Source organism: Puma concolor, chromosome A1, assembly GCF_028749965.1.
Source record: "Puma concolor isolate L17-30 chromosome A1, mPumCon1.1.hap2, whole genome shotgun sequence".
Classification (NCBI taxonomy): domain Eukaryota; kingdom Metazoa; phylum Chordata; class Mammalia; order Carnivora; family Felidae; genus Puma; species Puma concolor.
The window spans coordinates 107835927-107858850 of NC_141667.1; the positions used below are offsets into that span (position 1 = coordinate 107835927).

The 22924-nt window shown below is 37.6% G+C and overlaps 1 protein-coding gene across 2 annotated transcripts in view; it reads left to right on the forward strand.

Moving 5' to 3' along the window:
* The window catches only part of SGTB (small glutamine rich tetratricopeptide repeat co-chaperone beta), a 47332-nt gene that overhangs the window by 10041 nt on the left and 14367 nt on the right, over positions 1–22924 (forward strand). For both annotated transcript variants that reach the window (XM_086699885.1, XM_025924506.2), the window contains exons 3-5: positions 1728–1831; positions 5950–6019; positions 12620–12719. In XM_086699885.1, coding sequence (XP_086556011.1) covers positions 1728–1831; positions 5950–6019; positions 12620–12719 — 274 coding nt within the window. The remainder of the gene's footprint in view (positions 1–1727; positions 1832–5949; positions 6020–12619; positions 12720–22924) is intronic.

Below are 22924 nucleotides of genomic sequence, written 5' to 3' on the forward strand. Positions count from 1 at the left end.
TTTAGGACAGAGAGAGACAGAGCATGAACGGGCGAGGGGCAGAGAGAGAGGGAGACACAGAATCAGAAACAGGCTCCAGGCTCTGAGCCATCAGCCCAGAGCCTGACGCGGGGCTCGAACTCACGGACCGCGAGATCGTGACCTGGATGAAGTCGGACGCTTAACCGACTGCGCCACCCAGGCGCCCCTTTTTTTTCTTTTTTAAATTAATTTTGTTTTTTAAATTTACATCCAAATTAGTTAGCAGATAGTGCAACAATAATTTCAGGAGTAGATTCCTTAATGCCCCTTGCCCATTTAGCCCATCCCCCCTCCCACAACCCCTCTGTTTGTTCTCCATATTTAAGAGTCTCTTATGTTTTGTCCCCCCCCTCTTTTTATATTATTTTTGCTTCCCTTCCCTTATGTTCATCTGTTCTGTGTCTTAAAGTACTCATATGAGTGAAGTCATATGACACGTGTCTTTCTCTGACTGACTAATGTCACTTAGCATAATACCCTTTAGTTCCATCCACGTAGTTGCAAATGGCAAGATTTCATTCTTTTTGATTGCCAAGTAATACTCCATTTTATATATATACCACATCTTCTTTATCCATTCACAGACTTGTAGTTCTAAACACAAATCCAGTTATGTTATTCTCCTTCACTGAGTTCTTTTTTTTTTAATTTTTTTTTTTCAACGTTTATTTATTTTTGGGACAGAGAGAGACAGAGCATGAACGGGGAAGGGGCAGAGAGAGAGGGAGACACAGAATGGGAAGCAGGCTCCAGGCTCTGAGCCATCAGCCCAGAGCCCGACGCGGGGCTCGAACTCACGGACCGCGAGATCGTGACCTGGCTGAAGTCGAACGCTTAACCGACTGCTCCACCCAGGCGCCCCGTTCACTGAGTTCTTTAATGGCTCTCCATTTGCCCGTAGAGTGAAGTGCACATTCTTTAAGAATGTTATGTGAGGTGCCTTGTCATCCAATAACAGACTTGCTTTCTAGCATCATCTCCCATCATGTCTTTCTACCCTGTCCATACCCTGGCCATATCAGTTATCTTGTCATATACCAAATGCAGATGACACACCTTATCACCATTTAACATGCTGTGTACTTTTGTGTTTCTCTGACTCCTTCTATTAAATGTAAGCTTCATCACATGAATAGTGATTTTTGTCTTTAGATTAACTGCTGTATTTCTACCATCTTGCATGTAGTAGGTGCTTAGGGTAAATTTGTATGCATGAATGAATTTTTTAAAGCCAACCTATCTATCTAAGTAAATATACCAGGATTAATATTTAGTGCTGTTTCTGTTACTGTTTTTGGTCAGGTTGAGAATTCTGTTTCTCACATAAAAGAAAGAAGATTTTTTTTGTTTGTTTTATTCAAAACATTAGAACATTGGTGGATAATAGATATTGGCAGGGAGGAATTACTTACTGTTAGTGACTGGCTTCAGCAAGAATATGATGTAATAGATATATTGAGAAATTATATTCTAGGTAACATCTTTCTTTAAGTGAGGAATAAGAAATCAAGTTGTCTTCCTTCAACAGCTGATCTATAAACAGAAGTCTCTATGTAGCTGAACCATTTAGTTTTCCTTATGTTCTGTGATCATAAATACTGAATTACCACAGATTGCACGGAGTGCAGATTTCTACCAGAAAAAAAGAGGTTGTTTCTTTTTTTAGGTTGCTAATTTTCTTTTTCACTATTCAAATTTATTTCAAGTTGCAATTCAGTGCTTGGAGACAGTTTTTAAAATCAGCCCAGAAGATACTCATCTTGCAGTTTCACAGCCTTTGACAGAAATGTTCAGCAATTCCTTCTGTAAGGTAAGCTGTCATTGTTTTCTATTAGTATCTGATTTAAGTATGACTACAATATTATGTTGAGTTCTTAATATTTTATGGGCCAGGCCTTTAAGTACCTAACTTCTCCCTAGGTGTAAAGTAGATAGTTCACATGGATATGATTTGGGAACTAAAATATAACTCTTTTAATGTGCTTTTAGATTTTCATATTAGTAGCTATTCTCATTCTCTCACCTTCTTTTATATTTAATGATGTACTTTTTAAGTCCTTTATATTATCTGAGCATTTTTAGATTTCTGACATCTGTATTAACATTCCCCTAAAGCATTGAATAAAAGATAAAAACAAGATTTTCCTGCTTACGCAGCAACTATGTAGAAATAGATTCATCAGGAATTGAATCATCACTTTGAAGCAGATTTCATCAAATTGGCCATTGTAAGGCCTCTTTAAAACAAGGGAAGGTTCAGGCTCAATGTGCAAACGTAACACTGAAAACCAAGTTTCTGATGTCTGCTCTTGAGAACTGTTTACATCGTCTCTGGTTTCTGGCTTTTTCAGGGAACATGACCATAAATTTGAAAATTTTAAGGTGACTGAGTTTAGGGCCCCAGGGTGATCTCCCATGTGTTTTTTGGTTACATTTTGATGCCTCATGAACTCATTTTGTTATTCTAGTTCTGTATTCAAGCTTCAGTACAGAAGGAGGCACTCAGGAGAGAGGCTGAATCATGTAGTATATATTTAAGCCTGGCAGGGACATTGCTGAGAATACCACATTGACTGTTTCTAGAACTTGTGAGAAGAGGTTCTGAGAGTTGCAATGAAGATGGCAGTTTGGCAGTAAACTGTTCTCTCTTTCTATTCTTGGAAAAAGAATAATGCAGTTATCACACAGATGAATTCTAATTATATAACAAAGATATAAGGAGATAGTGACGTGTCCCTGCACTCCTCATCAGAGAATTCCCCTTTTCTTCACTTCAGTTGCTATGGTTCTTTCATTGCCTGGGTTTCTGGCCTCCTTAGGGAACCCAATTTCAGTGGCTGGACATGCCCATGGCCGAAGCTAACCTTCTTTAACTCCTAGATGCCCAAGAGGCCTCTGCTGGAGACAACACTTGGATGTGCTCACTCCTTAGCTCTTGTCACTGGTGACTTAGTACTAAAGAGATCAGAATTTTTCTTTACCTCCCAGAAAGCTCAAATTGACTTTTGCACTCTGTTTAAGTAGATCTTTTTTTTTTTTTTTTTGACGCCTGTCTTACTTTTTCTCTCTGATTGTGTTTAACTGTAAGCATTTTTGACTTGCTATTTTTAAAATATAATTTCTTTTTTTTTTTTTTTTACATATAATTTTCTTTATCCAGTCATCCATTAATGGACATTTGGGCTCTTTCCATACTTTGGCTATTGTTGATAGTGCTGCTATAAACATGGGGGTGCATGTGTCCCTTCGAAACAGCACACATGTATCCCGTGGATAAATGCCTAGTAGTGCCATTGCTGGGTCATAGGGTAGTTCTATTTTTAGTTTTTTAAGGAACCTCCATACTGTTTTCCAGAGTTGCTGCACCAGCTTGCATTCCCAAAAATATAAGTTCTTAAACCTGGCTTCATTGTGTATCTGTATAGTGTTATTTGTGATGTCACTCCTTTGTTTGCCTTATTTAACAGCAGCAACTTCATTACGTATGTCTTTGTTAGCAGAGTACAGCAGACAGAGTCTAAACCTGCCCAGAGCAGCATACAGATTGTTATAATTAAGGAAATTATTTGCCTCTTTTCAAAAATAAAAAAGAATGAAATCTTGCCATTTGCAAAAACATAGACAAAGCTAGAGTATAATGTTAGTCGGATAAGTCAGTCAGAGAAAGACAAATCCCATATGATTTCACTCATGTGGAATTTCGAAAACAAGCAAACATGGGAAAATAAAAAAGGGAGACAGAGACAAACTCAGAAACAGACTCTTAATTATAGAGAACAAACCGATGGCTACCAGAGGGGAGGTACGTGGGGAGATGGGCGAAATAGGTAATGGAAATTAGGAGTCCACTTGCTGTGATGGTCACCTGGTGATGGATACAGCTGTTGAATCACTCCATTGTACACCTGAAATTAATATAATATTGTATGTTAACTAATTGATTTAAAATAAAAACTTAAAAAAATTGAAGTTATTTGTCTCACCAAGTGTCCATGGTTGTTATTTCTGTCATTTTAGTTTTAGGATACTGGTCTTTCTCTTCTGTTTTTTCCCTCAATTAAGTTTATATACTAAATGGATTCATTCCTTTTATATAAGGCAGGTAACACTCATCCCCACATCATGGCCTGCTCAAATGCATTTAATGAATATGAGAATTAGTTTTCAAAGTTATACAACTGTGGCAATTTCATTAAAATAATTCAGAAGAATTTAGAAGACAGAATGGATTAGAGTCCATTTCTCAATATGCCATTCTTCTGACTCAAAAAGTCACTCCCCTCCCTCCTCCCCTTAACTTCCCAGGATTATTAGAAGATGTGAAATAGAAGAAACCCTGAAAGTAGGTACTGCAGGGCAATAATGTGTCCTTGAACTACACTTACATCCTAGGATACTGTAGCCAGTTTTAAGTAGTGACCTCTAGTTATAAGGATTCCTATTTGTATTCTATACATTTTTATTCCAATATTTTATGCTTAGAAAAACTGATTAGTATAGAAAGATTAAAAAAAATAAGAACAACTCACGTACTTTATGATTTTGTACTTGTGAATATTTGTGTGCAATTAGCGAAGTATATTTCCAAAGTTAGAGCTATCAAGTTTATTGAAACTTTGGTCAAGACAGAGATAATGGTGAAGGACGCCTGGGTGGCTCAGTCAGTTAAGCATCCAACTCTTGGTTTTGGCTCAGGTCATGATCTCATGGATTCATGGGTTTGAGCCCCACATGGGCTCTGCACTGACAGTGCGGAGCCTGCTTGGGATTCTCTCTCTCCCCCTCCTCTGCCCTTCCCCACTCATGCTGTCTCTGTCTTTCTCAAAGTAAATAAATGGTGGATATATTCTAAATGTGGGGATCAAGTCATGATCTCGCGGTCTGTGGTACCTATGCGGTCTGTGAGTTCAAGCAAGTTAAAAAAGATCTTTCAGGGGGTGCATGGGTGGCTCAGTCACTTAAGCCTCTGACCTCAGCTCATGTCATGACTCACCTTTTGTGGGTTTGAACCCCCATTGGGCTCTGTGCTGACAGGTCAGAGCCTGGAACCTGGATTGGATTCTTTGTCTCCCTCTCTCTGTGCTCCTCCCCTGCTTGCACTCTCTCTCTCTCAAAAATAAATAAACATTAAAAAAAAAAATTTTTTTTTTAAAGATCTTTCAGAAATGGAAAAACACATTGTGTTCCAATTGCTACTCAAGATATTTCTGAATGCCCCTTCGGTTTGAACATTAGTAATGCAAAAGAGGTTTGAGGATGATAGTAGCTACTGAAAACAGGAAATTTACATTGCCTTTTTTAAATGATAAATTAATATATGTCCATTGTTTTTAAAAAATTGGTCAACAAGGAAAGATATAAAGAAGAAACTGAAAATTTTACCTCCAAATATTACTTTTAACCTTTCTCGTTAGACCTTTCCTGTCTTTGTTGTTTTAGCCTGTGTGCACGTATATGTGTGTATGCACATATTTAAATAATAGTGTTACATTATTAATGCTTCTTTTTATAAACTGTGAATTTGACTTAGGATATCTCTTTAGATATTAAACATTATGCTTCAAGATTTTTATTAATATAAATAATCTCTTGAATATATTTTCTTTTCCTATTCTTTGTATACTGATTATTTATATTGTTCATGAAGTAGGGTTTTTTTGATGTAGGAAAAGCAAGTAAAAAATTTGATTCATATTAGCCCATTATCTTCTAGAAAAATTCTACATACTCATTTTTCTAAAAAACGTATGTGGAAGGACTTTCCCCCTATGTCTATGTAACCCTATTATTTACAGCCAGATTTCATCCTGTGTAAAAATAGGTGATTTACTGTAATACAATTTATTTATTATTATTTATAGTTCTGTGGGATGTCTTTTTTATGCAGGTAAATGGAAACTCTGTACATTGATTTTTATTTAATTTCAGAATGATATTTTGCCTCTCTCAAACTCAGTGCCTGAAGACGTGGGAAAAGCTGACCAATTAAAAGATGAAGGTGAGTATTTCATAGAGAAATTACTATTTCGTAAAACTTCATGAAATTCTGGAGAAAGTGACTCTGGCAGTTGGTGAGAATCTGATTTACGCTGCCAAGTCTGAACTGTCATACGTCCACATGATATTTGTGAAACAGAAATGAATGTGATATGGAAGAAACCTGGAATGGCTTGTGAACAATAATGTAGTTATGCCTTCCTTCCAGAGAAGCAGATCTGCTGTCAATAAAACTTGCAAAACAAGTAACTTAAGGGGTGATTACTTCTAACTGCATTTGCTACATGTACTCTGGGGTTCCAAATTCTTCTTTGTGCTTGCAGAGAGGAAAGGAGAAATTTGGGATTTCAAATTTTTTTTTTTTTTATGCTTGCATAGAGGAAAATAATTTTCAGTATTATTTTAACTTTTGTATATGTTTAGTGTTTTTGAGTTCTTTGATACTTGTTAATACATGTATGTGGCGCTTGACTTAAGTATTTATTACCACATTTGACTACTACATAATTACATTTTTCAATACTGGCTCTTGAGGCATTTTTAGTTATAATAAATCAGTGTTGAAGATCTGCATTTAATTTTTTCTGTCATGTCATTTATTTTAAGCTATAGAGGAGAGTTAGGTCAGGCACACAAGATTTGTACTAAGAAGCTCTCGGGAAGAGTCTTGTATTGGCAATGAATGAGAGCCAAAAAATTCCCTGTCCTGTAGGCAGACATTTATTAGGGAATATGCCACATTCAGAAGCTATACAAAATTGGTTCAGAAACCATTTCCTGGACTTTAAACTGAAGAAGGCAGTTAAAAACAAAACAAAACAAACACAATCACTTGATTTCTTAAAAGGTAGATATGAAAGAGAGTATACTCTTCCTATTCCTTGGGTATTATCCTCTCTATCAAATTTTTATTTTAAACATACATGTATATCACTGTTGTTTTTTTTCAATATGCCACTGCTTTTAATGGCCGCACAGTGCTCCCTAGTACTTTAGACCACGATTTACTTACCTAGCCAGATAATTTTGTAATCTTAGATAAACATTGTCTTTTTTTAAATTTTGTTTTTTAATGTTTATTTATTTTTGCAAGAGAGAGAGAGAGAGAGACAGAGCATGAGCAGCAGAGGGACAGAGAGAGAGGGAGACCCAGAATCCAAAGCAGGCTCCGAGCTGTCAACACCGAGCCAGACGCAGGGCTCGAACTCACGAGCTTTGAGATCATGACCTAAGCCAAAGTCAGCCACCCAGCTGACTAGGCCACCCAGGCGCCCCATAGATGACATTGTCTTAATATCTTTGTCTATATTTTTACTATTATGTGATTATCTTCATGGGATTACATTATAAAGTTCTGTATATCCAACAAATAGACTGATTTCAATTTTTAATTTCTTACTTTAAGAATTAATACTACTATAGTGGCTTTAAATTTTAGAATAGTATGACTTTCATAAATTACATGCAAAATTAAGTAAAAACTAGATCCTTGTTGTCATTTGAATTAAGAGTACTCCCCAAAGAATTTGGATTTAAACTATCTGGATAGAAATGCATTTTTCATATATTTAGTTTCTAGTTGAAACAATTTAACCTGATGCTTTTTTCCCCCCACTCTGAGTTTTGTAGTTGTGTGAAATCCTTAGTGATGCTGTGTATTTTCCATTAACGCTTGCTTTTTAAGCTCCCTTGGTTTAGCTCTAGTAATGATATTGAATAAATGGCAAATTGAAATTTTATTTTTGGCCCTCATGTTTACTCCCTCTGCATGCAGAACATGGGGAGATTGCATTCCCCACAGAGTTTACTTTGATATAATGAATGTTGGTAAGATGAGGATTAAGAGAATATGCAGACTGAGACTCATTTAATGCTCCAGCATGGGTAACTGAATTACTTACTACTTTCCCCTTTAACCACAAAAGGTTTTATTCTTTTTATTTCTTTTTTTAATATTAGAGAGAGAGAGAAAGAGAGAGCATGCACACGCACAACAGGTGGGAATGGGGAAGAGAGAGAGAGAGAGAGAGAGAGAAAGAGAGAGAGAGAATCTCAGCTAGGCTCCAGGCTCAGCGCAGAGCCTGAAGCAGGGCTCGACCCCACAACCCTGGGATCATGACCTGAGCCAGAATCAAGAGTTGGACACTCAATCGACTGAGCCACCTGGGCACCCCTCAAAGCTTTTATTCTTTCATTTTACTAAAACCTATCACATCTGAGACATGTTACACACAAAGTTAAAGCAATTGTTATTTTATACAGGTTTTTATTCATGTGAGCACTAATGGCCACTGCAGTTTGTCAAGCATAAGGTTTTTCCAGGCTGCCTGTGACACTTGTCTGTGTTAATCAAGGCTTCTAGCCAGGTAGTACCTTCCTAGAGGTGTCTTTCAAATATTTTTGTGTGCTTCATTTGTAAAGAGTTGCAGTAAGTTGAGACAAAACCAAGATGGTTTCTTTTCTGTGATTCCCTGACACATCACAAAAATATGTGCATATCTTGTAGGTTGTCTTTTTTTTTTAATATTTATTTAAAAAAAAAAAATTTTTTTTTCAACGTTTATTTATTTTTGGGACAGAGAGAGACAGAGCATGAATGGGGGAGGGGCAGAGAGAGAGGGAGGCACAGAAACGGAAACAGGCTCCAGGCTCCGAGCCATCAGCCCAGAGCCTGACGCGGGGCTCGAACTCACGGACCGCGAGATTGTGACCTGGCTGAAGTCGGACGCTTAACCGACTGCGCCACCCAGGCGCCCCTAATATTTATTTTTGAGAGAGAGAGAGAGAGAGAGAGAGAGAGAGAGTAGGGGAGGGGCAGAAAGAGAGGGAGACACAGAATCCGAAGCAGACTCCAGGCTCTGAGCTGTCAGCACAGAGCCTGATGTGGGTCTCCATCCCATGAACTATGAGATCATGACCTGAACTGAAGTCAGATGCTTAAGTGACTGAGCCACCCAGGTGCCTCTTATAGGATGTCTTGATAATTAAAGGAGACAGTTTTACAGGAGAGTACCCCATATGTATAAAGTGCTATACAATGTTCGGTTATATTTATCTTTTTTTTTTTTTTTTCAACGTTTATTTATTTTTGGGACAGAGAGAGACAGAGCATGAACGGGCGAGGGGCAGAGAGAGAGGGAGACACAGAATCGGAAACAGGCTCCAGGCTCTGAGCCATCAGCCCAGAGCCCGACGCGGGGCTCGAACTCACGGAGCGTGAGATCGTGACCTGGTTGAAGTCGGACGCTTAACCGACTGCGCCACCCAGGCGCCCCCGGTTATATTTATCTTTACAAATTTCTTCATTTGTGTCCCAAATATTTGCATATTGGATATTTTGTGATTTAAGGGTTATCGTAAATATATGTAAATATATATATACATCTAGTGGACATATGCATAGTGTATATACAATGTAGTATGTAGACTTTTGATATGGCGGTTTATAAGAAAATACATACAATAGATTTTAATAATAATAATAATAATTATTATTATTATTATAATACCACTCGACTATCAAACGATCTGTCACAGCTGCTCACTCAGGAAAGGAACAGGTGAGCTCTTGCACTGCAGGGCCAGCTGCTCTGTCCCCTGGAATCTCAAGGGGGCTTCACAGTCAGAAGCACAGCTTCTGGCTGGGTTTGCCAACACTGTTGCTGAACAAACTCAGATAAAGTCCTAAACTTCTTTCAAGAGTAACTAGTAACCCAAGAGAGGAGGGTTTGGAAAAGAGAAAGGAGAAATTCACTTTGGGTGCCAGCAGCCAGGGGAGGCGGCAGGCTCCATCTTTACACATGCCCACCTCTCCTCCCACAAGATGGACACCTAGAGTTTTACTGGCAGAGGTTCAGGGGGTACGTGCTAGAGAGCCTGGAGGCAGTGCATGATCACAGCTGGGGATCAGTATGTTTTCAGCACGTATAAAGGGTAGGGAAAGGGATCTGAGGGGCGTGGTATTCTAGGCATTACCTTGCTATCAGGGCTTTTCTAGACTAGCAGTTGGAATGTTCTGGTCATTGCACAACACCTTCATCATTGCCTCAAGAAAGTGTGATAAGAAATAAGAACAATGGATTTTAGTTAGAGCATGAGTTAAGTAGTCTTTTCATTTTCTGGTTTTAACTCTTAGGGTCTTTAGTTGAGCAAGAGGGCTCCCTAAGAACCCCGAGACACAAAGGCCCATAGCAACAGGAAAATCCACATAACCCAGAAAATTTAAATCTTTTACATGGGTTAAGCAAATGTATTTCAGTACTTAGGCTCATGTAGTTAATTTCTTGCTCTATCATAAAAACTATGTAATCCTCTTAGCTTCCTTAGAGGCTTTATATTCATTACATTTTGGGGGTGGGGGTCTAAATAAGTTTTTTATTTATTGTAAAAACAACTTTATTGTAAATAAAATTTACTCCTTTAAAGTGTATAAATTCAGGGGCGCCTGGATGGCTGGCTCAGTTGGTTAAGCATCTGACTTCAGGTCATGATCTCATGGCTGATAAGTTCTATCCCTGCATCAGGCTCTGTGCTGATGGCTCAGAGCCATCTGAAGCAGAGCCTGCTTCAGATTCTGTGTCTCTCTGTCTCTCTGCCCCTCCCCTACTCAGACTCTGTCTCTGTCTCTCTCTCTCTCAAAAATAAACATTAGAAACAAAAATTTTAAGTGTATAAATTCACTGCTTTTGAAGAATATTCAGAGTTGTGCAGCCATTACCACAGTTATGGAACATTTTTTATCACCTCAAAAGAAACTGTGTACCAATTAGGTTACTCTTTATATTCATTTCTGATTCCTTTTTTTTTTTTTAAACCAGGATGAAGGTCTGTTTTTTTTTTTTCGTGTTTATTTACTTTTTCTGAGAGAGAGAGAATGAGCGGGGGAAGGGCAGAGAGAGGGAGAGAGAGAATCCCAAGCAGGCTCCCCACTGTCAGTGCAGAGCTCTACCTGGGAGTTCGAACCCAGAACTGAGATCATGACCAGAGCTGAGATCAAGAGTCTGACGCTTAACCAACTGAGCCACCCAGTCACCCTTCATTTTTGATTCTTAATTTGCAGTAACTTTTGCATCCTTTTATATGCTTTTGTCTATCTGCCTTTCCTTTAATCTTGCTGTTCCTGTTCCCTGCAAAGTTATACTCTCCTACTCCTGTTAAGTAGCTAATGATGTATTAAAAGATAAAACTAATAGGAGAGCTTCTGGTTTAGAGAAAGTTGGGAGGAGTAACAGAGGCTTTTGTGATGTAAATTCTTCCTCTTAATCCCAGTGTTTTAAAATTTCAGTTTTGAACCGTGGTTCTTATCAGTGAGCAGGACACATTTTTCCCTTTAATGGAATACAAAAGATAGCCAACAGGAAATTCCTTATTTTGCTGGCTAGTTCTTAACCTAGCTAAATTATTACCAGATGTATCTGTAGATGACTTCCTGAAAATTAGCACCCTGTGGGCTAGCCATGGTATCTGAAATTCTTTCTAGAAATTAATGTCCAACAGTCCCCTTTAAGAAATCTGTCTCTGGAATGGATAGCACAAAAAAATATGATCTTCCGATAGCATATTAACATGATTAATTTTACTGGCTTACCCACATAGCAGAATTCTGAGATTTTGGCTATTCAGTAGGGTTTTTTTTTTTTAAACATTTTTTTTAATTTTATTTTTGAGACAGAGAGAGACAGAGCATGAACGGGGGAGGGGCAGAGAGAGAGGGAGCCGAAGCAGGCTCCAGGCTCTGAGCCATCAGCCCAGAGCCCAACACGGGGCTCGAACTCACAGACCGCAAGATCGTGACCTGAGTTGAAGTCGGATGCTTAACCGACTGAGCCACCCAGGTGCCCCTTCAGTAGGGTTTTTTGTATCGTTTTGTTTTTTGTTTATTTATTTTAAGAGAGTGGGGGGAGGGGGAGAGAAAGAGGGAGAGAGAGAATTTATTTCACTGCACACTGTCAGCCTGGAGCATGATATGGGCCTCAATCCCATGATCCCTGGGATCATGACCTTAGCCTAAATCGAGTGTCACATGCTTAACTGACTGACCCACCCAGGTGCCCCATAGCAGGTGTATGTTTTGACAAGGGAAGGAGTGGATAATGAGATGATGATGGGGAAAGGGATTGCATCTGGAATGGGGGAGCAGCTCTAAAAGGAAGGCAGGAGATGAATATAAGGAAGGTGAGAAGAGATTAAATTTTGCCATGGGATACTCATAATTGTTGCATTTACTCACTTATGAAGCCTGGATTTAATAAGGTATACAAGCTTTACTTGCTTTAAGACTTCACGTTGTTAAAAATCACTTGAACACACTGATGGCTAAGGAGTGTCAACTGTATAGTAAAATATAAAATTTAGCTCTACTGCTGATGAAAAATCATGTTGGCGGGGTGCCTGGCTCACTCAATTTGTGGAGCATGCGACTCTTGATCTCGAGGTGGTGAGTTCAAGCCCCATATTGGGGGTAGAGTTTACTTAAAAAATTTAAAAAAAGAAAAATCACATTGCTGACCTTCATTTTGTTGTAGTTTCTATGATTAAAATGTATCTTTCAGGCTTTTTTCTGTGTGTATGTTATACTTATTGTACATATTGATTATTTTAGGCAATAACCACATGAAAGAAGAAAATTATGCTGCTGCCGTGGATTGTTACACACAGGCCATAGAACTGGATCCAAATAATGCAGTTTATTATTGCAACAGGTAAACTGGCACTGTTGTGGCAGGTTTATAGTTCTTCAATTGTAATTTGTATTAATAGCACTGAAAATTTATTTTGAAATGAATTTATTTTGTAAGATTTATTTTGAAAAATTTGAAAGTTCAGGAAGGTAGAAAGAAGGAAAAGTAACCCATAAAATTAACACTCAGAGGTAGTCACTCTTATTAACTAACCTTTGGCATATTTTGTTTGATGTGTCATCGGTTTTAGATTCGTTGTTATTCAGTAGGCATATCATAAACATGTCCTTATTTTGTTGAAACTCTTCATAAACATTCTTTAAGTGGATACAAATTAGTCTGTTATTACCTCTTAATCTTTTTTATATTTCCAGCACCTATCATTGTGGCTGGCAAACAAGTACTAGTTATTTTTTAATAAACGTATAAATGTACCTTAACTTATTTTATTGTTTTTTTAAATGTACTTTATATAAAGGTACTGGCAGATTGTTCCTTTTTTTTTCAATATGATGAAGTTGGAATGAACATCTTTGTTTCTCAAATTATTTTCTGAAATTCAGATTTTCTGGACTTTGGGTTTATCCTTGGAACTGCATTCAATTGATTTAACTGTGTAAACATTCAAAATTTGTCGATGCTGATTGCAAAATTGTTCGAACTTCTTTGAAAAATTTTGAAAATTTATTTCCTTCCTTGGAAGTGTATGAGTGCATCTGTTTTTACCACATCCTTATCAGCACTAAGTACTTGAGTTATCATTATTTATTATTAATTTAATATTAATTTTATTTTAATAGTAATTGTTCTAATTTATATTTAACTACTGGTAAGGTTGGACATTTTTCACATGTTGGCCATTTGTGTTTGTTTGTTTTCTTACAATTATCTCTTTGTACCTGTGCCCGGCCTTAGCTTGTTTGACCTCATACTTCTTTCTTTCCCTGTTCTGCCCTTTTTAAACAAAGGGTCCGACCCTTATAGAGTACATTTCCCAGGGCCCTTTGTCACCTGAGTTTTGTCTGGGTTCAGTCACAGGAGGTGCTGGCAGGAGATTGGAGGGCAGAGGAGGGGAGAAGGCGGGGTGTTTCTTCCCCTCTTTTTACATCAGGGTATTTATCCAGCAGGGGCTGCTTCTCATCCTTGTCTCCAGCTCCCACCCAAGACACCTGCTATGGTCACAGCTTTTGCCAGGTGATGTTGGCTTTTGGACTCTGCACTCTGTCCTCTATCTTAGGGATGGTAATGGCTCCTGCTGTTCCTCATCTCTGGATTGCTACACAACAAGATGCCCCTGCCTGGCATCTTAGCTCTTGCATCAACTGTGTAATGAATTCCCTGAACTAATCCATCTTAAATATTAAAGTTCCAGTAGTACTTTTTGCAGTGCTGGAAATGTTCTGTATCTGCTTTGTTCATTACAGTCGCCACTAGCCAGAGTGGCTTTTGACCACTTGACATGTCTAGTGCAAATGAGAAAGTAAATTTTTATTGTTTAATTGATTGAAAATCAATTTAAATTAATTTAAATTTCAGTAGCCACATGTAGCTTATGTCTACTCTCCTGTACAGCATAGCTGTATATTAAATATATAATCCATTTGTCCTAATTGCATAGCTTACTGTTTGCCTTTTAATGTTTTTCATATGTAAAGGTTTTAAATATTTGTGTAGACAAGTTTGTCTTTCCTTGTTTTTTTTTTTGTTTGTTTTTTTTCCTTTCTTTGGAATTTTATTCCAGTGTTTTTAAGTCTTACTTATTTATTTATTTATTTATTTATTTATTTATTTATTTATTTATTTATTTTTGAGACAGAGAGAGACAGAGCATGAACGGGGGAGAGTCAGAGAGAGAGGGAGACACAGAATCTGAAACAGGCTCCAGGCTCTGAGCTGTCAGCACAGAGCCCGATGCGGGGCTCGAACTCACAGACCACAAGATCATGACCTGAGCCGAAGTCGGACACTTAACCGACTGAGCCACCCAGGCGCCCCAGTCTTATTTATTTATTTAAACTCAAGTTAGTTAACATACAGTGTAGTATTGGTTTCAGGAGTGGAACCCAGTGATTCATCACTTACATACAATACCCAGTGCTCAACCCAAGAAGTGCCCTCCTTAATGTCCATCACCCATTTAGCTCATCCTCCCATCCACCACCCCAACAAGCAACCCTGTTTGAGAGTGTCCAGTGTTTTTAGTCTTAAAGCCTTCCCCATTTGCAGACCTGACAAATAACTTCTCTTTCCTTCACATTTAAATTTTATCATTGCAAGTCTGCTTTGGTGAATGGTATCTATTTTAACCAATTTGAAACCTTTTAGGACTGAAATCTATAAAAATTACCTTTTGTTACATAGTAAATTCTTAGATTTGGAAGAGATCTTTAATTTGGTCTAATCTTTCATTGAGTTTTCCTTGTGCTATTTAGGGTATTCATACCCTTCTGAGATGACCCCTTCTCCCCTGCATTTTCTTTTATTAAGAAAAAACATTTTTTTTTGATGTTTATTTATTTTTGAGAGAGAGAGAGAGAGAGAGCATACAAGTGAGTGGGGAGGGGCAGAGAGAGAGGGAGACACAGAGTCTGAAGCAGGCTGCAGGCTCTGAGCTGTTAACACAGAGCCCTATGCGGGGCTGGAGCCCACAAACTGCGAGATCATGACCTGACCTTAACTGACTGAGCCACCCAGGCGCCCCTCCTCTGCATTTTCTTTCGTGGTTCTGTCTGTTGGAATAGTCTTCCTTATGTTGACACTGAACTTGTTTTCCTGAAGCCCTTGTAGCTAATCTCAGTTGGCAGTTTTAATTTTTATTCTTAAGGGCAGTTACAGAATAATTATGATCCTTCTTTTTCATAATAGTACCTTACATTTTGAAGATTGCTACCATGTTCATTTGAGTTCTTTTCTCCACATTGTATATTTGCAATTTTTTCAATCACACCTTAGATAATATAGCTTAAAGTTCTGCACTTTTGCTCTAAACTTGTTCCAGTTTACCTGTATCTGTTACTCTGTAGTTCCCAGAAATTCATACAGCATTTCCGGAATTGGTCTGACCACAGTAGTTTTCTAGGGCTCTCATTTAACCTACTTCTAGATAGCATAATTATATATGTTAGCGTTTTATAGCATTATTTATTGAATTAATATTTTGTTTCTGGTTTATTGAAGTGTCTCTTTTTCACACATTCTCTTTATTCTGTCATTCAGTCATATTTTCATTTGACAGGTTCTTGCCAAACACTTGCTGTGTACCAGTGCTGTCACTGGAGGTTTAGTTGTGTCTCTTCCAAAATTCAGGATCTTCTATTTTATCCCTGTAGAATTTTATCTTGTTAAAGTCTCTCATGTGTATGACCCTTAATCTTTTCGGGTAATTTGTAAAGTAATGTGTTTACTTTTTGCTCCAAGTTTCATGTCATTCACAAACTTAAGAACGCCACATGTTATATTCTGTCAGTTATGAAGTCAACTAAGGGAACAATCATAGGGAAGTGGTTAAGAGCAGGGGTTCTGGGGCGCCTGGGTGGCTCAGTCAGTTAAGCGTCCGACTTCAGCTCAGGTCACGATCTCGCGGTTTGTGAGTTCGAGCCCCGCGTCGGGCTCTGGGCTGATGGCTCGGAGCCTGGAGCCTGCTTCCGATTCTGTGTCTCCCTCTCTCTCTCTGCCCCTCCCCCGTTCATGCTCTGTCTCTCTCTGTCCCAAAAATAAATAAATGTTAAAAAAAAAATTAAAAAAAAAAAAGAGCAGGGGTTCTGACCCAGCCTCTTTGGATTCTAATTTCTGGCTCTGGCACTTACTAGGTGTGTGACCTTGAGCAGATTACCTAACACAGGTATACTTTAGTTTCCCCATTAGTAAAATTTGGCTAATAGTATTTACCTCATAGGATTGTTGTAGAGATCAAATAGTTAATACACATAAAGTGCTAGGAAGCTTTCTAGTAAAGAGTGTTGTACACAACAGTGTTATTATTGCATAATAATATTGTCTACTCATAATAATATAAATATTAGTTATATATTATATTAAATATATACTATATAATTAATTCTATATTATAATGTTATTATTCAATATTATTATTTATGCACACTGGGTTTTTTTGTTTTGATCAGAATATGAAGAGAGATCCAAATTTATTGGGAGTCCAAATACGTTGTCAATTGTCTTTCTCTGATTTAATAGAGTCTGGTAGTAAGCCTGTTAAAATGAAAAGGAAATGATGTTAGTCTGATAGGTGTTGTTTTGAATTAATCTAGTGTCATTTATCTTCTTTTTGGGGGGTTTCTTACATTTTTATGAAATACTTGGAAGTTGAAAGAAGTTTGCAGTAAGTACTCTTATATCCATCCATATCAAGATATTGCCTTTAATATTTCAGTATATTTGCTCAATCACATTTTTATTCAGCTATTTGTGCTCCCTCTGTTTATTAGTTCATGTTACTTTTGATGAATTTCAAGGTAAATTGCAGCCATTAGTACATTTTCCTCCTAACTACTTTATCATGCAATATCATTAATAGAATGATAGAACCAAGAGACAAATACATATACTTACACAACACAAAACCCCCTATCAAGATACCGAAAATTCTTTATGCTCCTTCAGAGTCAGTTGCCTAAAACATCAGAGGCAACCATTGTTTTCTTTTTTCCACTAGAGGTAAGATTTGTTTCTTTTAGAATTCCACATAAAAGGAATCGTACTACATGTACTTTTTTGAGTGAGACTGTTTTTAATCAAGTTAATGGTTTCAAGCTTCACCATGTTCTTGCTTCTCTTAGTGGTTCTTTTTTTTTTTTTAATGTTTATTTATTTTTGAGAGAGAGAAAAAGAAAGAAGATGTACAAGTTGGGGAGGGGCAGAGAGAGAGGGGCTGACAGAGGATCTGAAGCGAGTCTGATGTGGGGCTTGAACTCATGAACTGTGAGATTATGTCCTGAGCTGAAGTCAGACATTCAACCGACTGAGCCACCCAGGTGCCCCTCATTGGTTCTTATTTTTAATTACTCAGTAGTACTCTATTGTTTGAGTGAACCACAATTTGCTAAGCTGTTTTCCTGTTTATGGTCACCTGGGCTGCTTTTAGCTTTTTGTTTTGCACAAAATTTATAGCTGTTGGATCCATAACAAATTTAGTTGTACATACTAGAAATCCAACTATATTATCTTTACCAAAAAAATCCCTTTATTAATATGTTTTAATAATCTAGCCCCCAAAAATAAAAAATCTGAATAATTTGTAGAAAATGAATTCCTCAAGCTATGGTTTTATGTTTTTTATTCCTGTCATCAGGTAAATATATGTTTTAGCATATTAAATATTTGAAACAAAAGTATTTAATGAAGTGTCACTAAATGTTATGACCAGCTATAGATGTTATCAGAAAATTGCTTGTTTATAGAACACAGTAAGCCATACACTTTTGACTATGAATATAGTAAATTGGATCCTAAATAAATCATTTATTTCAAATGAGATTGCGTTCATTAATAATCTTATGTTTGCTAGTACTGGATTTGAAGAGATTATTGATAATACCTATGCTTGCTTTTCATTTAATTATGGTTAAATTGAAATCAATAATCAAGCTTATCTTTTTCATTTAAATAGTATCTATTTTCTTGAGGAGTTCAGTAATAGAGCATGGAATTTAATATTAAATAACTAGAAAACTTTATTTGTACATTTAATACAAATATTGAGAAAAGGTTTAAAAATTTTTTAGACCATAGTGGGTTTTTTTTTTTAACTTTTTTAAATGTTTGTTTATTTTTGAGAGAGAGAGACAGAGACAAAGCACAAGTGGGACTGGGCAGAGAGGGAGAGAGAGGGAGACACAGAATCTGATGCAGGCTCCAGTCTTTAAGCTATCAACACAGCCTGACACGGGGCTTGAACTCATGAACTGTGAGATCATGACCTAAGCTGAAGTCAGATGCCTAACCTCCTGAGCCACCGAGGCACCCCTAGAAGTGATTTTTTTTATTTGTTAAAAAACAATCAGTTGGCATATTTCTTAATCTTGAGTCTTGCTTTTCTAATATCTATCTTAAAGGCTAATGATGCTTTAGGCTCAGGTTGGGTACCAGGAAAACCTGAGTCTTCCCTTGAATACCTATTATTTATTTTTGCCTTTTTTGTATACTCCTAGAATTGACTGTGATATGTAACGTATCAGTTTATCATACGTTTTACCTTATAGTTATATACATACTTTTTTCTTCAGGTGAAGGGCAGAGATTGGATCTTTTTTTTTTTGTATCCCCTATAGTACCTAGCATTGTGCCTCACAGGAGTTCAGCCAATTTTTTTTTTTGGTTGCATGGAGGACTATACATAGAGGACTGTACACTTGTATACAGAAAACAACAAATGACTGAGTATAGGTCTAAAACATTTCCAAGTACTTTATAATATGAAATGATATTTTACATTAAACAAGCCAGTTTTCTGGGTCTTCTGTCCCTAAACAGTATTCTTTATTTCTTTTGTACGACCTCATTGCTGATTTGACCCATATTTGTCTCATGCTTCTGGGATGGAGGGATGGTTGAATGACTGAGGCAATAAATGGAATTAAAGATGTACAGGAGAGAGACCAGGCGTGATGGAGAAAATTTGTCCAGAAGACCTCTCAGGTGATGGGGAATTTGAGTTGGAGCTAGATTTGATGGACGTAAAGAAATTAGAGGACAGGGAAAGGGTCTTAGGTTGGAGAGCATAATTTAAAAGGCACAATTAGGAATCATCAGGGCATGGTACCAAGGAATGCTAGAGACAGCATGAGCTCCGAGAAAGCTTGAAATGGAGACCACATTGTTTGGCACTCTGTTTTCTTCCACCTCCATAAGCAGCATGTAGTCATTAGGCTCCCTGGGAGTTGGACTTGGTTTTTTGAACTTGGAATTGAATCTCAGGTCAGCCACTTAGTAGCTCTGTGATCTTGGGCAGCCACTTAAGCTTTTTGAGCTTCAGTTTCCTCACTTGTAAAATAGAGTTGATACTAACCACATCATAGGGTAGCTGAAGAGTAATAATGTATGTAAAGGAACTAGCATAGCTCTAGGCTTTCAGTATTTGTTTCTTTCAAAAACAGTGTCATTCCTAGCTGTAGAAAGAGGTTTTTGCTATAACTTATTTATGCATGACGTATGGTATGGGAGATGTAAGGCATCTGTGATTTATTTTTCTGCCTTATTTTCTCTAAAAATAGAACACAGATTGTATTCATGGTCTTTCTCTAACAAGGTAAAGAAAGCGAGGGTGTCTCCAAACATGGTGACTCTGACTGTATTCTTCTGTTGGAATTTCATTAGTTATGCCCTGATAACCAGACAGCTGGGGCAGTGAGAGCCGGCCACACTGATATTCAGTTCAGACATTGGCATGTTTGGCTTTATCTCACAGAAGATTGGAGTGGAATGCAGCCTGACTTCTCTTCCCTTTCCTGGCCTCAGAGGTTCAGGTGCCTGCATCCTCTTTTGAAAGATGCTAGCTTGCAGTTTGTGTTCTAAAGCAAAAGCTGTCAAGATTGAAAGAGGTGTCAGGTCACCGTCTTAATGTTCTGCCCACTCTTCTTTCTCGGTGTGATTCTCCTTGCTTTATTCCTTGTCTTGTTATCAGCATCTGAAGCCAGGGATCAGGGTGTCTTCTCCTCAGTTTCCCTTTTCCATATACCTCCTAGTAGCCCATTTGTTCCCTCCTCCATTTCCATCACTATTCCCTTAGGTTCTTAAATCTGTTAAATTAGTGCTGTAGTACCTTCATTTGGCTTCACGTTTCTACTTGCCCTCCGCAATCCATTCTTCTGCCACAAGAGTCTTTCTAAAATGTGAAATTAATCATGTAATTCTTGCTTTTGCTGACTTCTTATGAGTAACATGTTGCAACATCCCTCCGTGGTTTTATGTGCTCTGCCTAGAAAGTTTCCTAGGAAAGACTTTAAAACATTTTTTTACATTTATTTTTTATTCATTTTTTAAAAAGTAGCCTCCATGTCCAATGTGGAGCTTGAACTCAGAACCCTGAGATCAACAGTCAGATGTTCTACCGATGAAACCACCTGAGCACCCCTGGAAAGACTTTTTAAATTTCTTCTCTTCCCAGCCTCCTGTCCATGCCCTTCTGCCCTTCCCCAACCATGTCCTATGGAGTGGTGCTAATCAGTAATGTAGCTCCTAGCCACATGTGGCTGCTCAGATGTAGGTTCAACTTAACAAAATAAAAAATTCAGTTCCTCACTTGCACTACCATATTTCAAGTGCTCTTTAGTTACATGTGGTAAGGGACTACTACTGTATAGGATAGCACCAATGAAGAACTTCTTTATCACAGAAAGTTCTATTAGACACCTCTGCAGAAGGTTAACCAGACTTTTCTCATGTTGCCTCTTCCTCTGATACTTTGTTGATACCTCCTTTGATTCCATTGCTGAAATTATCATACTATTTACTTATTTATTTACATGTCTTATTCCCTATTAAGGCAGTGAAAGATTGGAGGGCAGAATTATATCCTCTTCATCACTGTGTATTTGGTTTGGAGTTCAGGGTTTAGCATATTATAGTTTTCAATGAAAGTTTGAGTTGAATTGATAAAGTGAATTTTAGAAGGGAGAATTGCCTTTACTTGAAGACTGCTGATCATGAAGCAGTCATATGTCAGCATGTTTTAATATATATAATCATAAATTATATATTATCTATAATTTCATAAGTTTATTATGGAATGTATGTGTATTTAGGAAAATAAATTTAAAGCTATTTAAAACCTATTTCAAGGGGCGCCTGGGTGGCGCAGTCGGTTAAGCGTCCGACTTCAGCCAGGTCACGATCTCGCGGTCCGTGAGTTCGAGCCCCGCGTCAGGCTCTGGGCTGATGGCTCAGAGCCTGGAGCCTGTTTCCGATTCTGTGTCTCCCTCTCTCTCTGCCCCTCCCCCGTTCATGCTCTGTCTCTCTCTGTCCCAAAAATAAATAAACGTTGAAAAAAAAAAATTAAAAAAAAAAAAAAAAAAAAAAAAAAAACCTATTTCAACTTATTGAAAGAGTAATACATGAACATCCATATATACTTACCTTAGAATCAGAAATAGCTAACATTTGCCATGTTTTTTTGTCTCTCTTTCTGTCTTTTTTTTTTTTTTTAATTTTTTTTTTCAATGTTTTTATTTATTTATGGGACAGACAGAGACAGAGCATGAACGGGGGAGGGGCAGAGAGAGAGGGAGACACAGAATCGGAAACAGGCTCCAGGCTCCGAGCCATCAGCCCAGAGCCTGACGCGGGGCTCGAACTCACGGACCGTGAGATCGTGACCTGGCTGAAGTCGGACGCTTAACCGACTGCGCCACCCAGGCGCCCCTCTCTTTCTGTCTTTTTATGAGTGTGTGTGTGTGTGTGTGTGTACCTGTGTATAAAATTTTCTTGGTGGTCCCCAATACTTCAATTATATCTCTTAAGAATAAGGATATACTCTTCATAACTATCATTAAGAAAATGGCATTAATATTGAAATTTCTCCATTTGTCCCCAAAATACCTTCTGTAGCTATGTCTTTTCATCCAGAATCCAATCACTGTTTGTGTATTGCATTTTGCTATGTTACTTTCATCTGCTTTAATCTAGAAAATATTACTGTATTTATTTATTTATTTTTAATGACAGACATATTTAAAGAGTTCAGGCGAGTGATTTTATAGAATGTGCCATATTCTTGATTTGTGTGACTGCTTCCTCATGATTAATTTGAGGTTAAAGTTTGGTGTGAAGCCTACAAAAATAATAACATAAATAAAAGTGTACCATTTATTGCACTGTGGTAGGAGGCACATAATTTCAAGCTATCCATTAATGGTGATTGTAAGTTTGATATCTTAGGGTGGTAACCACCATATCTCTCTTATTATTCCTTTTCTAATTAAAAATTATCTGTAGGGTCAGATCATGTGAATATCCATTCCCCAATAATCTTTTACTCAATGTTTTACCATCCATTCATGATATTTCCTTGACTTAGTAAAATGCTGATTGCTACAGAATGATGATTTTCTGATTTTATCATTTCATTTACATATATTTCCTCACGTATTTCTGTAGAGAAGAGCTTCTTTCCATTCCCTCATTTTTTCTTTCCTCCTCCTTCTCCCTCCCCCAACTTTTTTGAGTATCATTATGGACTCATGAATTTTTAAAACCCTATTTAATATGTTATA